At 44.2% G+C, this 14,765-nt stretch overlaps 2 protein-coding genes across 23 annotated transcripts in view; one reads left to right on the top strand and one right to left on the bottom strand.

The window, feature by feature from the left end:
* The window catches only part of ANGEL1 (angel homolog 1), a 50,543-nt gene extending 40,569 nt beyond the window's left edge, over positions 1-9,974 (bottom strand). The window contains exon 1 of one of the 2 annotated variants that reach the window (XM_054666162.2): positions 9,908-9,974. Coding sequence is in view for 1 of the 2 variants with exons in the window: in XM_016926469.2 (XP_016781958.1) it covers positions 6,342-6,485 (144 nt within the window). In the remaining variant the exon portion in view is untranslated. Of the gene's footprint in view, positions 1-6,341; positions 6,501-9,907 lie in introns of those variants that run through there. The other variant, XM_016926469.2, reaches the window with a different exon arrangement.
* Positions 1-14,765, top strand: part of LRRC74A (leucine rich repeat containing 74A) — a 43,854-nt gene that overhangs the window by 1,625 nt on the left and 27,464 nt on the right. For 8 of the 21 annotated variants that reach the window (XM_063793798.1, XM_003952543.4, XM_063793787.1 and 5 more), the window contains exons 2-5: positions 347-475; positions 3,259-3,431; positions 8,261-8,368; positions 9,931-10,027. In XM_063793798.1, the coding sequence (XP_063649868.1) occupies positions 347-475; positions 3,259-3,431; positions 8,261-8,368; positions 9,931-10,027 (507 nt within the window). Of the gene's footprint in view, positions 1-346; positions 476-568; positions 747-3,258; positions 3,432-8,260; positions 8,369-9,930; positions 10,028-14,765 lie in introns of all 21 variants that reach the window. The other 13 variants (XM_063793801.1, XM_063793800.1, XM_063793788.1 and 10 more) reach the window with 4 other exon arrangements.

A 14,765-nucleotide genomic window follows, 5' to 3' on the forward strand; every position in this document is an offset into this window, starting at 1 on the left:
AGTAACAGCACACCCCAAAACCCACCCAAACACTTAAGAAGGGGAAAGTGTGAGCAAGGAGCCAATCTCCAAGGCACGCCTCAGACAGGGAAGGGGGAAGGAGCAGCTGGTCTCCAGGGAGCAGAAGGGAGTTGGTTTCACAAGCTCCCGTAGACCCTGCAGCCGGAGGCAGCGCTATTGGGGAAGGGAGGTTTGTAGAGTGGACTTGCCCTGGCAGGGCTTGGCACCTTGAGGACCTGGGACTCAGAGGAAGGGAGCAGAGATGGAGGGGCGGCAGCGGCAGGCTTTATTGGGAGGCCAGCAAGTTTTATTCCTGGCATCAAGGAGATGAGTTTTTTTCTTCCAGATGAGATTGAAATTGAGCCAGTACGACAGAGCAGCGATAAAATGCTCTACTGTGAGGCTGAACCCCCGCCGACTGTTGAAAAAGTGAAACCAGCCCAGGAGAATTCGGAAACAGACCTGGAGATTGAAGGTGAGCATGGGCATTTGGGGGCAGTCAGGGCAGCTTCTCCTCAGAAACTGGAGAAATCTGGTTTCCAGGAGCTGTCATCTCACTCCTTTCCAGAGTCTGCCCTGCGGATGGCCTGTGGAGGAAATGTGGCAGAAAGGCCTGCTCGATTTTGCCTGGAGTCCTCCTCCGGGCTGGCAGGGGAGAGCAGCTGCAGCTTCCCACGCTTGTCACCTGCCTCAGGAGCAGTGCCCTCACGTCGTCTTGTTAAAAGTGGAATCAATACACAAACAAGGTTTTCTAATCTTCTAAATGTTTCCACGTGGGGCATCCTATGCAATCTTTGCAATAGTCCTAGGAGGTAGGCATCTTTGCCCGTTTTCAACAGAAGAGGAACTGGGCCTTAAAGAGATTATAGGCATTGCCCAGGGACAGCGGGAGTTTGCCCAGCACATTGGCTGATCCTGTGTTTGACTCACTCTGATGGTCCTGCCTTCTGTATTCCATATTCCAGGCCCCTGGAGTGTTTCTGTGGCCTATCTTGCATCCCAGTGACTTTCCCACACTCACCTTAGAGCTCTGGTTTCCCCTACTTTTCTTGATAAATCTAAGCATGCCTGGGTATCGGGACTGGCTGAGCTGAAACAAAGACTCTGTTAATGCAAATAACACCTCCACCCTCTCTCTCCTCCCAGTTTCCCCAAGAAGGGAAGCACCGAAAGAGAACACTTGTGAAGCAAGAGAATGACGCTGGTTCCATCTGACAGGGTCAGCCTCAAACTTCCCAGGCCAAGCCTAGCCCAGTCACCCTTCCTCCCCTGTGTCCTTGCAGCTGGCTGGTGGGCAGTGATTCACAGGCAGCAGAGATGGAGGAAGGCCAGTTCTGCCAAATTAAACTGTGAAGTTCATCTGCATAGAGTCAGTTTATAAACCTCCCCACCATGGTCAACATACAACATACATCTTCACCCTTCTACGCAGACCTCCTCACCGCTGACCCCCAGGCAGCTTGTTGCTCTTTTTCTGGCTTCTTGTCCACTTCAAGTCTGTTGCTAACGTTGCTTCTAACACCCAACTTCATTCACGTGGTTGGAGAAGGTAGCAAAGGACAACACTGGATGTTTGGCCAAAGGGTCCTGTTTCTATCTCATTCCCCCATCTCTTCCCCTGACCGCAGCAAGGGCTAACACTGTCGCAAGCTGCCCATAAAATATAACAATAGGGAACACAGCTAGAAAGGGTCAGCATCAAACCCAGCAGAATTAGTCCCAGGGACAAAACCTGGGGGTTACCTTCCCTGCTTTTGCCAACAGGAACCTCTAATGGCTGAATGTGGCACCAAAAACTCTGTCCTGAATGGTAACTCGGGGCTCAGCAGCCCTGGCTCCTGGTGCTCCTGCTGTGGGTGCTGAGACACTGGGAATGGGCAGGGAGGGCATGGGAAATGGGCCAGCTGGGAGCAGTGCTGGCTGTGAGTCTAGAGAAAAGGGGGAGACGAGCCTGGTTTGCTCACTTGCCATGAGCTGTTTTTCTCCACAACAGTGGTTCTCACCTGGAAGCAATTTTGCACCAAGGGGACATTGGGCAAACTAGGGGTAGGGGGTTGCTACTGGCATCTTGTGGGTCCACGCCAGAGATCCTACTAAACACCCTACTATGTATAGGACAGCCCTCAGAACAGAATTATCCAGCCCAAAATACCTGCAGTGCTGAGGCTGAGAAGCGCTGCTGTACAAGCGTCCCAAAGAGAAATCTAATTTGTAGTTGTGCTTGCAAAATCAGCTTCCCTGTAAAGCACTTGTCCTTTCACCAACAAAGCTCCCATTGTCAGCCTTAGATTGTTTGGAGGGGGAGGGGGTTGGCCAAAGGCCCTGGGATCTGAAGGAAAAGCAGATGCAGACATAGACGCCAGCTGGCCTCAGGAAGCCCTGCCATAGGCTGGACTTGCCTAATGAGGACACAGCTGTGGGGCATCCAGAATCCAGGGAGGCCCGATGCCCAGTGACCATGGGCCAGGCTGGCCTAAAGCCTAAGAAATAAAGGCCCCCAGGGGTTAGAATGGAAAGGCGCAGTCCCCACTTCTGTTAGCTGGTTTTAGCATTGACCAACTGTGTGTTATTTGAGGCTAGGTTTGTCGTCGATAAAGCAAGGATGACAGTCCTTTTTATAAGGAAAATGACATGCAAGCTTTTGAAAGAAGAAAGACCATTCACATGCAAGCATGCTTGTTTCTCGCTGATGTGGAGGTCTTTCCATATTCACTGGTTTGCCATTTTGAGAAGTCCACTCTGTCCTAGTTGGGCTTTTTAAATGTTGGTGCCTCTCTAAGTCTTTGGTGAAGCTTTTTTCATGACTCACAACCTTGTGATAGTGGCGGTGAAACTAAAAGTGAAATGAAGACTCCATCAACCATCAAAAGTCATCCGCGTTTGGCCTTTCAGAATTGTCCAAAGGTGGGCAAGAGGGCTTGGGCCTTCTATGTCCTTGATGACCAGTCACTGGATGTGGCCAACCTGGGCAGGTGGGGTGAAGCCCACTGCTCACTTCTAGGAAAGCTTCTGGCCTAAAACCATGGGCCTCATCTCCTACCCAAAGGGAAACATTCATCTGGGACTTTCTGGAGTTAGAGTCTCCCTCTCCCACCATGGACTGACTTCCCAGACAGGAGCAGGCTTCTTAGCACATACCCACAGGGAGAGATCCTCTGGCAGAGGACAGTCTAGACATGAGTGAATGTCACTGGGGCTAGAGGGGAGAGAAGGCAAAGGTGGAAGAGAAATCCTACTTCAGCCCATCTTTCTCTGCAGATGATGATAAATTTTTCACCACTGGACAAAAGGAGCTGTACCTGGAGGCCTGCAAGCTGATGGGTGTAGTGCCTGTCTCCTACTTCATTCGGAACATGGAGGAGTCCTACGTGAACCTCAACCACCACGGCCTGGGCCCCAGGGGTACCAAGGCTATTGCTATAGCCCTGGTGGTGAGCATGCTAGTGGGAGCTCATGAAACCTGGAGGAGGTGGAGGGTTGGCAGAGTGGTAGGCCCAAGATTCAGAGGGCCCCTCCTATGGAGCCTAAACCCACACTTTATGCCCTTATGCCACACTGCCCTGGGCTCTGCTTGGCTGCCAGATGATTTATTTAGCTCCTGGTAGGAGGCTGCTAGCAACCTGGGCCTTAGAAGTCTATGCTCCTTGCAGAGACTTTGAGGAGAAAAAAATAGAAGTCTATATACTCTTTGCTGTTCAGGAAGCAAAGGCACCAGCCCCTGGGCCCAGGAAAAGTGACCAGGCCCAATTATCAATGTAAGAGCACCAACAAAATGCCAGCCTGGGTCTCCATTCCAAAGCTCACCTTTGCTGTAAATGGGTTTACTACTGACCCATTCCATTCAATGTCTGCCTTGTGCAACATTATATTTCATAAAGACCACGGTGTAGAGTAAATCAAGTTTTCCCACAGAAATAGTGTTATCTCTCAGCTTGGTATGACCAAACAAGGACTTGACCTTGAGTTCATCATGACTTTATATAATTATAACTGATTTACACACAAAACTGACTCCTATCACAGAAAAACAGAAAACCTAACAACTGCCTGTCAGCACAGCACTGTTTGTCCACTTAGAAAAGTAAACAGAAAATTCCATTATAAAAAAGCTCAGTAAGGTAGAGAGGTAGATGTGTCTTTAGAGGTGACATTTAAAATTGGTAATAGTTAAATTATCCATGGAAAGAATGAACAGAGAAAAATAAAGAGGACTTACAGGACCACCAGGTTCATATGCTCACTGTGCAGTAAGGACCAATACACTGAAACAGCAGAATTTGCAGCAAAGAAAGAGTTTAATGATCACAGGGTGGCCAAGCAAGGAAATGAAAGGAACCCTTCCATCCATTTCCCTAAGGAGTTCTGGTCTAGAGTTGTTTGTTTGAGACAGGTTTTCTCTGTTGTCCAGTCTGGAATGCAGTAGCATGATCATGGCTCACTGCAGATTTGACCTCCTGAGCTTAAGTGATCCTCCTGCCTCAGCCTCTTGATTATTTAGGACCACAGGTATTCACTACTGCACCCAACTAATTTTTGCATTTTTAGTAAAGAAGGAGTCTTGCTATGTTGCCCAGGCTGGTCTCAAACTCCTGGGCTCAGGTGATCCACCCACCTCAGGATCCTAAACTGCTGGGATTACAGGCATGAGCCACTGGACCTGGCCTGGCCAACAGTTTTTAAGGGGATCTTGGAGGACAAGGGGCTGAAAAATTAGGGTCATTGATTGGTCGGGACAAGGGGGATTAAATCATCAGGAGGTAGCAGCTGCATGCTTTGGTGAGTCAGCTCCTCTTGGGGTCCTTCAGACCAGCTGATGTCAGTAGTAGTTTCACCAGCATCTCAGATGGAAAACTGAACATTTCACAATGTTTGCAATGTTATCTGCAGAGCAGTGAAAAGGAACTATGATCCTGTGACAGAGTCTATGTGGTTCTGGGGCAACAGGCAGCAAACAACTCTGAGGAAGGGGTCAGAGAGCAGCTGACCTCATGACCAATGCTGTGTGTGCTGCAAGCGGGGCTGATTCCCATTTCTCCCCTCCCTTCTTCCCTGATCAATTTTATAAAGTTGATAAGGACAGTTTCAGGACTGAGAAATAATTCTTTAAAAATATTATTTATAAAGGATCTGAAAGAAGAAAAGGAGTCAGTGAATTCAATAGAGAATGAGTGACTGAAAGACAGGAGAAGCTACAGAATGGTAGAGACAGTCAAACACAAGCTGCAGGAAAACTGAGTTGGCCAAGTTCAATGATGCAGACATCTGAGAGAGTGATGAATGAGGAAGGCAATTCTGTGCGTCCATGTCTATTCAGTTATGAAATACATGGCAAGCTCCAAAAAGTCTTGAAATACACTGTCATTGTTGGTTGCTAGAAGGTATAGCAGTCCACCCTTACCCACAGTTTCACTGTCTACTGTTTCAGTTGTTCTTACAGTACAATAAGGTATTTTGAGAGAGAACGAGAGAGAGAGATGCCACATTCACATCACTTTTTTTTTTTTTTTTTTTTGAGACGGAGTCTCACTCTGTCTCCCAGGCTGGAGTGCAGGGTCATGATCTGAGCTCACTGCAACTTCTACCTCCCAGGTTCAAGTGATTCTCCTGCCTCAGCCTCCCGAGTAGCTGGGATTACAGGTGCGCACCACCATGCCTGGCTAATTTTTCGTATTTTTAGTAGAGATGGGGTTTCACCATGTTGGCCAGGCTGGTCTTGAACTTCTGGCCTCAAGTGATCCTCCCTCCTTGACCTCTCAAAGTGCTGGGATTACAGGCATGAGCCACCGTGCCCTGGCAACATTACTTTTATGATAGTATATTATAATAAATGTTCTATTTTATTATTAGTTATTGTTACCCTCTTATTGTGCCTAATTTGTGAATTAAACTTTATCATGGGTAAGTATGTACAGGAAAAAAACATAGTATATTTAGGGTTTGGTACTATCTTTGGTATCAGGCATTTACCAGCGGTCTTGATGTTTTCCCCCAAGGATGGGGGTGAACTACTGTAATCACTGTTAGAATGTAAGTTCCTTGTATGATAGGAAGGATAGGCTTATGTGCTATTCAAGTGCCTAGCCCCCACTTGGCATTGAACGGTGTATTTGTAGAATACATGGTCTTATTTTTCCTCACTTTCCCCAACACACTCATTCTTTCTTAAACATATAACAGCATTTGCGTTTAGCATTTGTGTGCACTTCAAGAAGTGACACAAAATGTGAGATTGCACTGTTTTCCGGGAATGGGAAGAAAGGAGCCGAGAAAGAACAAAGCCGTCTTGAGATTTATCAAGGGTGGAAAGGCTGATTAATGAAGTGTTAGGAACGCACCATTACCTCATGAGCTTCGTGGGAAAAACACGGATGATAATGACATCCTCTCAGGACTTGGACCACTTGTTTCTTAGTAACAGCGGTTTCTGTTTGAGGGGAGTTTCTTCTTCCCCCATTCTCTGTATCATTCATTTGACAATTAATCATCGTGACATTCTGGTAGACTGAACTTCTATTTGCTCTTTGTACTGATTAACTTTTCACATGTTTGTGTTTCCCTGGCCTAGATTAGGAGCACGCTAATAGCAGGCATCGTATTTCATCCTTGTGTGTATCCCTCGACAGCCTAGCACCGTGCCCTTGCATGTGGGGGCAGCAGGTGGTGTGAGAATGGGAATGTTCTCTGTTAATCCTTGTTCCCCAGCAGTGAACACAGATAGTGACAAATACACAATGGCCCATGTGAAATAAATGTGGATGGATTTGGGGACTGGGCCTCCTGCTTCCCCCTGGAATGTGCTGGTCCCCAGTATGAATCTGGCAGTGGTGATTCAACTCATGTTTCTAGACACTCCTAAATAGCACCTAGATGGGAGGCCCCCTGAGCCATCTCCCTCACCTTTGAGCACAACTCAAGGCAATTGAATTTTGCCCAGCCCAGAGAGCTGAGACCAGAAGACATTTCAGGAAGCCCCAGGGTGAACCATCCTGCATTGCAATAGCTTGGACTATCACATTTTCCTTTTTCAGGGGAGAGGGTGGCGGAGGATCAGCATTAACACTCCTTCCACCTGCTACTTCTCTTGCTCCTTAGTGGGCCTTGAAAATGCTCAAATCCAAACCTGTGTCTGTTCTCTGTACCTGTGTGTACTGGGAACAAGGTGGGGAAGGGAAGATCAAAGTTCTGATTAGAGCTAACCCAAGTCCTTCATGCTGCAATGCGAATCCTTTCCTCTCTCTCCTCTTGCCCCTCATAGAAATGCAGACTAGTGGCTCACGCCTGTAATCTCAGCACTTTGGGAGGCCAAGGTGGGTGGATCACCTGAGGTCAGAAGTTTAAGACGAGCCTGGTGAACATGGTGAAACCTCATCTCTACTCAAAAAAATACAAAAATTAGCCAGGTGTGGTGGTGGGCACCTGTAATCCCAGCTACTCAGGAGGCTGAGGCAGGGAGGATTGCTTGAATCCAGGAAGCAGAGGTTGCAGTGAGCCGAGACCACGCCACTGCACTCCATCCTGGGTGACAGAGCAAGACTCCATCTCAAAAAAAAAAAAAAGAAATGCAGACTATCTTGGATCTAGATATTCACCAAAGATTTATATGTCCAATTCCTTCCAAACAGACTTGAGGTCACCTCCTAGTAAAGAGAGTACCAGAGCGAGGTGTGGTGGCTCATGCCTGTAATTCCAGCAACCTGGGAGGCTAAGGCAGGAGGATCACTTGAGCCCAGGAGTTTGAGATCAGCCTGGGCAACATAGACCCCGTCTCAAAAAATAATAATAAATAAATAAATACAAATTAAAAAGAGTGTCCCAGATAAAACTTAAGCGTAAATTAGAAGAAAGGCCTCTGAAGAAAGCAAAATCAATGCTTTAAAGGACCTCCTTGCAAAAATCTTTATGTTTAAATATCCTTATTCAATGTATCAAGTTTTCCTTAATCTTGGAGTAGGTCACAGTTCTGTCCCCTTAGGGCTAAATAGTTAAAATCTGTTTAGCTCATCCTTGTGCCTCCAACTTGTCAGGGTTTTAATTGCTTTCAGGATCCTTTTATAAATTCTCCCAGAATCAGCGTATTGTCCTAGCAAAACTCTACGGGTTGGTTCAGCCCCCGTTCTGGTCTCCTCGCCCTTGCTAGGCCTTCAGAATTCCTAGCCTGCATCTCCACGCCCATTCACATGGCTGGCCCAGGGCGAGCAGGGAACTGACTGGGTCACCAACCACTTCTGTGTCTCTCTCCCTCCCCTTGTGCTGGCTGAAGTCCAACCCGGCTATTACCAAACTGGAGCTGGAAGACAATTGCATCATGGAGGAGGGTGTCTTGAGCCTGGTGGAGATGCTACAAGAGAACTACTACCTCCAGGAGATGGTACTGTGCCCCCCTGTGCTGGCTCTTACCATCATCCCTGGGGATTCACAACCCATTGGAGACAAGCCAGAGGCCCTGCCAGGACCCAGGCTGCCTCTAGGCTCCTGCCCGCCCCTGCCCTTCCCACATGACTTCTTAGAGGAGGGCCACATGTGAGAAGCTGTGTTTCCTATGGCTGTAGGAAAACCTAAGAAACAATTTATGGCTGGGCGCGGTGGCTCACACCTGCAATCCCAGCACTTTAGGAGGCCAAGGTGGGAGGATCGCCTGAGGTCAGGAGTTCAAACCCAGCCTGGCCGACATGGTGAAACCCCGTCTCTACTAAAAGTACAAAAATTAGCCAGGCATGATGGTGTAATCCCAGCTACTTAGGAGGCTGAGGCAGGAGAATGGCTTGAACCCAGCAGGTGGAGATTGCAGTGAGCTGAGATCGCACCACAGCACTCCAGCCTGGGCGACAAGAATGAGACTCCATCTCAAAAAAAAAAAAAAAAACAGAAACCACTTCTGTCTGGACCTTAGAAGCCCTTAAAAATGATAAATGTGGCCAGGCATGATGGCTCACGCCTGTAATCCCGACACTTTGGGAAAGCAAAGTGGGCAGATCACCTGAGGTCAGAAGTTCGAGACCAGCCTGGCCAACATGGTGGAACCCCCGCTTCTACTAAAAATATAAAAACTTAGCTGTGCATGGTGGTGTGTGCCTGTAATCCCAGCTACTCGGGAGGCTGAGGCAGGAGAATCACTTGAACCCCAGAGGCAGAGGTTGCAGTTAGCCGAGATGACGCCACTACACTCCAGCCTGGGTGACAGAGTGAGACTCTGTTTCAAAAAAAAATTGATAAATGTAGCTCTGCATAGTTGCCTTAAAGTGAACTTTCTTAAAGAAAGTAAAGACATGAAATAATGTCATAAAAGACAATGTGCCTAGAGATGGCTGGCGGTGATGGTTACACAATGTGAATATGCTTAATACCACGCCACTGGACACTGAAAAACGGCAAAGATGGTAAATAATATGTTATGCTTATTTTACCATCATAAAAAGAAATTCAAAGAAAAGGGGGAACAACCAATTAAGACAATAATGGCCACTTTATATAAAGTCTCTCCCACTAGCTTAAAAGGACAATTCATACTTCCCAAATCAATGAGTAGAATTTACAATGATTATGCACTCTAAACTCATTTTTCACTGTTTCACTGCCAAGCTCTCCAAATGAAGCCGTTTTGGGTTTTAATACAAAGAAACAAAATAGTATGCTTATCTGAAGCACCAAGGCTAAATTGGGAAAACAGGGAGTCCTTGAAGCCAACTTCAAAAAACTGAGACCAGCTATCCCAAGGGTCCCACCGGGAGGCCCTGGAAAAGCCGGCTCTAGAGCCCGGTTTCCTATTGCCCTTCTCTTCGTCCTTGGCACCTTCCTAATCCTCCTAATCCTTTCCCACCCCAACCCTACTCCCTCAGCACAGGACTCAAGTAAACCACAAAAGACATCATTTTTTCATGAGGGCCCTTTGGTGAGCTTTTTTACATACCGAAGTGTTTTCTTGCCTTTTAGAATATTTCCAACAATCACCTTGGTTTGGAGGGGGCCAGAATCATCTCAGATTTCTTTGAGAGAAATAGTTCTTCTATCTGGAGCCTTGAGCTTTCAGGTGAGCACATGGAAAGGGAGGGAGAAGACACTGGGAATCAGAGGGAGGGAAGAGGGGAAAAACAGAGAATTCAATGTCTCATTGAACCAGACCATGTCCTTCTAGTCTTGGAGACCAGAATACTGCATCTATGCCTGCTAAACCCTCCCAGTCACACTCCCCTAGCCCCCGCCATTTATCATCCATATCTGACATTACAGATGATATATAAACAATAATTTATCATGTACTTTACCACCCAAACTGAATAGGGCACTATTAATTAACTGGAACCACAAGCAAACTGAGATATCTTATACCCAATCACAAACTATGTTTAATATGATTAAGAACATAAAATAAAATCATAAAAGAACAAATCACTTAAAAAGAGACCTCCCCTCCTCTCCACACCAAGAGCTTCTTACAATGAAAAATTTATAGTCACTGATATTAAAGACTGAACAAATAAATTCAATGGCACATTAGTTACAGGTGAATAGAATTAGTGGAAAACATTTTATCTATCTTTGCAGCATAGAAAGACAAAGACATAGAGAATATAAAAGATAAAAGAATGAAACGAATGACTAGTTTCCAGAAGGAGAAGAAATGAATGAGCAGCAATATTTGAACAAATAACAGCTAACATGTTCCCTGAATTGATAAATGTGCAGATACAGGAATCCCAGTAACTCCTAAGAAAGGTATATAAAAAAGAATCCACACTTGATTATATCTCTGAAAAACCATTAACACACAGAGAAGATCTGAAGAGTGTCTAGGGAAAAAATACAGAAATAAAGTTTGTGCATTTTTCTTTATAAAGACGGGTTGTCCCCGTCTCACCATGTTGTCCAGGCTAGTCTCAAACTCCTGGGCTCAAGCAATCCTCCCACCTCAGCCTCCCAAAGTGGTGGGATTACAGGCATAAGCCACCATGCCCAGCCTTAGTTCGTGTATTTTTAACATAAATGTTTTTACATGTCAGTTATTGTTCTCCAATTTTTCTTGTTTTCCACTAAATATATCTTGGATTTCTTTCTATGGCAGAACAAATAGATTTATCTAATTCTCTTGAACTGCTGGCTAGTATTCTGAGTTATGGACATACCATAGTTTATTTAACATCCCCCTATTTGGGAGAAAGGAGATTAAAGTCATTTCTAATTTTGCCTTCAAGTAATGTTTTAAAGGACTTTCTTGTACATGTATCTTTTAGGCACATGTTCTTGTATTTCTAGATCGACACCCAGGAGCACAATTACTGAATATGAAGATGTATCCATTTTTGTGAACTTAACAACTGATTTCCAAATTTCCCTTTAAAAAGACTGCCAGGTTATAATTCTACCAATGGACTGTTGCCTATACCATCCCCAGAAGGGAAATAACAAGCAATTTGTGAATCAAAATGGTTAAGCATGTGGGTGTAGAAGTCACAGTGCTTGGGTTCAAATCCCAGCTTTGACACTGGGCAAGTTTTTTAAACAGTTTGTGCCTCATTTTCTCATTCATAAAATAAGGATAATTATATTACCTCAGATGGTTATTGTGAAGATTAAGTGAATTAAAATCTAAAACTCCTAGAACTATACCTAGTACATAAGTATTCAATGTGTTTCTCGCTATTATTGTCTTTGTTACTGTTACACATTCTATTACTATTGAAATAGAACACTTTTTCAGATGCTCACTTCCACTTCTATTTTCTTTTCTATGAAATGTCAATTGTTGTATGGGGTTGTTAGTGTGACTGAGTTTTAGCCATTCTTCATAAACTATAGATATTCATACTTGAATGTTAGAATGTTAGATACGGCTTTATTTATGGTACTTTCTCAACCTCGACTCACTGCAACCCCCGCCTCCCAGGTTCAAGCAATTCTCCTGCCTCAGCCTCCTGAGTAGCTGGGACTATAGGCGCCCGCCACCACACCCAGCTAATTTTTGTATTTTTAGTAGACACGGGGTTTCACCATGTTGGCCAGGATGGTCTCGATCTCTTGACCTTGTGATCTGCCCGCCTCAGCCTCCCAAAGTGCTGGAATTACAGGCTTGAGACACCGTGCCCAGCCTGTTTATGGTACTTCCTTGTAGCAAAGTTTATATCTTTTATTGATGTCAAGTTTTATAGTCTTTTTCCTTTATGTATTTAATTTTTGTAGCCTGGCTTTAAAACTCTTTCCTAAAGTTTATAAAAATATTTTCCTGAACCAGGAGTGGTGGCATGTACCGATAGTCCCATCTACTCAGGAGGCTGAGGTGGGAAAATTGCTTGAGCCCAGGACTGGCCCCCCTGGGCAACATAGCAAGACCCCATCTGTAAAAAAGAAAAAGAAAAAAAATTAGGTAAAAATATTTTCCTTTATTTTCTTCTATTTTTGTTGTTGTTGTGGTTTCTACTCTTAGCTCTCTAATATATCTAGTACTTGTTTGTGCATGGAATGAAGTAGAAATCAGATGTTTTATTTCCAAAACTGATAACCAGGTACTCCAGCATCATCAATGTAATAATTGATCCTTTTCTCATTAATTTGAAATGTCATCTTTATCATGTATTAAACTCCCATTATAAATATAGGTTTCCTTCTAGAGTCTCTATTTCATTTCATTAATCTATTTATGTATTTCTTTTTTTTTTTTTTTTGAGACGGAGTCTCACTGTCACCCAGGCTGGAGTGCAGTGGCACGATCTCGGCTCACTGCAGGCTCTGCCCCCCAGGGTTCACACCATTCTCCTGCCTCAGCCTCCTGAGTAGCGGGGACTACAGGCGCCCGCCACCTCGCCCGGCTAATTTTTTGTACTTTTAGTAGAGACGGGGTTTCACTGTGTTAGCCAGGATGGTCTTGATCTCCTGACCTCGTGATCCGCCCGCCTCGGCCTCCCAAAGTGCTGGGATTACAGGCATGAGCCACCACACCTGGCCTATTTATGTATTTCTGTGTCAACACTGCATTGTCTTAATATTTGTTTAGAATATTAAAATTATAATTACTACATATTATAAGATGTTGTGACTAATACAAAAAATGATGATGTACTATTTAATATATAAGTTATAAAATCTTATAATAAATATTTTGCATTTCTTTGTTTTTGAGACGGAGTCTCCCTCTGTCGCCCAGGCTGGAGTGCAGTGGTGCCATCTCAGCTTGTTATAACCTCTGCCTCCTGGGCTCAAGTGATTCTCCTGCCTCAGCCTCCCGAGTAGCTGGAATTACAGGCGCCTGCTGCCATGCCCAGCTAATTTTTGTATTTTTAGTAGAGACAGAGTTTTGCCATGTTGGCCAGGCTGTTCTCGAACTCCTGACCTCAAGTGATCCAACTGCCTCAGCCTCCCAGAGTGCTGGGATTACAGGCATGAGCCACTGTGCCCAGCCAATAAATATGTTTTGTGTGTGAGTGGGCAAAGACTACCCCTTTTTTTCAAAGTAATCTTGAATCTTTTTTTCAAAGTAATCTTGAATTTTTTTTTCAAAATAATTCTGCAATCTTGGCTATTAGTATTGTAAGTAATAGTAATCTTGGCTATTCTTGTGCAGTTTCTCCTCCAGGTGAATTTTAGAATCATTTTGTCAAGTTCTATTTAAGAAAAAAAAAAGAAAAAAAACACCTGTTGGGGTTTTGGTTGGGGTTCCATTTAATATTCTAGATTAATTTATGAAAGAACTGACATTCACAATATTGAGTCTCCTCATTTATGAACATGGTTTATCTTTACTCCTTCAGGTATTTTTATATTCTTTTTTTTCTTTTTCTTTTTCTTTTTCTTTTTTAGAAGGAGTTTCACTCTTGTTGCCAGGCTGGAGTGCAATGGCATGATCTTGGCTCACTGCAATCTCTGCCTCCTGGGTTCAAGCGATTCTCCTGCCTCAGCCTACCGAGTAGCTGGGATTACAGGCATGTGCCACCACACCCAGCTAATTTTGTACTTTTAGTAGAGATGGGGTTTCTCCATGTTGGTCAGGCTGCTCTCGAATTCCCAGCCTCAGGTGATCCACCCACCTCAGCCTCCCAAAGTGCTGGGATTACAGGTGTGAGCCACTGTGCCCAGCCCCAGGTCTTTTTACATTCTTGAGTAAAGTTTTAGTTTCTTCTATTATAAGCCTTGCATTATTTATATTAGGTTTATTTCTAGGTCTTCTATTAATTTATCTTATTGGAACAGAATGTTTTTTTCTATCACATTTTCTAATTGGTCATTACCGGTGTGTCTGAAAGCTATTAATTTTTGTACATTAATTCTATATCCAGTCACTTTATTAAATTATCTTATGAGTTCTAACATTTTGTTAATTAATTTTATAGAATTATTTAGATAGGTGATTATACCTGCAAATAATGAAAGTTGTTTCTTTTCCAATATTTATATCTCCTAATTATTTTTCTGGTTGCATTGGCTAAGACCCCTAACATAATGTGTTAACATAGTACAGAAAGTTCTTTGTAAAAATACAAATCACCCAGTCCTATCCCAGACTGGTGAAATCAGAATCTTTAGCAGGAGAAATCTTGGAATCTGTGTTTTATCAAATTTCACAAATAATTCTCTTACAACCAGCTCTGTAGTATCTGTAACCACTGATTTAAACACAAGAATTTGAATAACTAATCACCTAGTTTTATGCATTGACTAGCTTATTATCTCACTTTATTGCACGGCTAACAGACACAGCCAAACAAGTATTTGTGTTCCAGTGAATGCATTCATTCATTCATTCATTCACTCACTTTACTAAGGACCTGTTATGTGCC

Source organism: Pan troglodytes, chromosome 15 (genome assembly GCF_028858775.2).
Source record: "Pan troglodytes isolate AG18354 chromosome 15, NHGRI_mPanTro3-v2.0_pri, whole genome shotgun sequence".
Taxonomy (NCBI): domain Eukaryota; kingdom Metazoa; phylum Chordata; class Mammalia; order Primates; family Hominidae; genus Pan; species Pan troglodytes.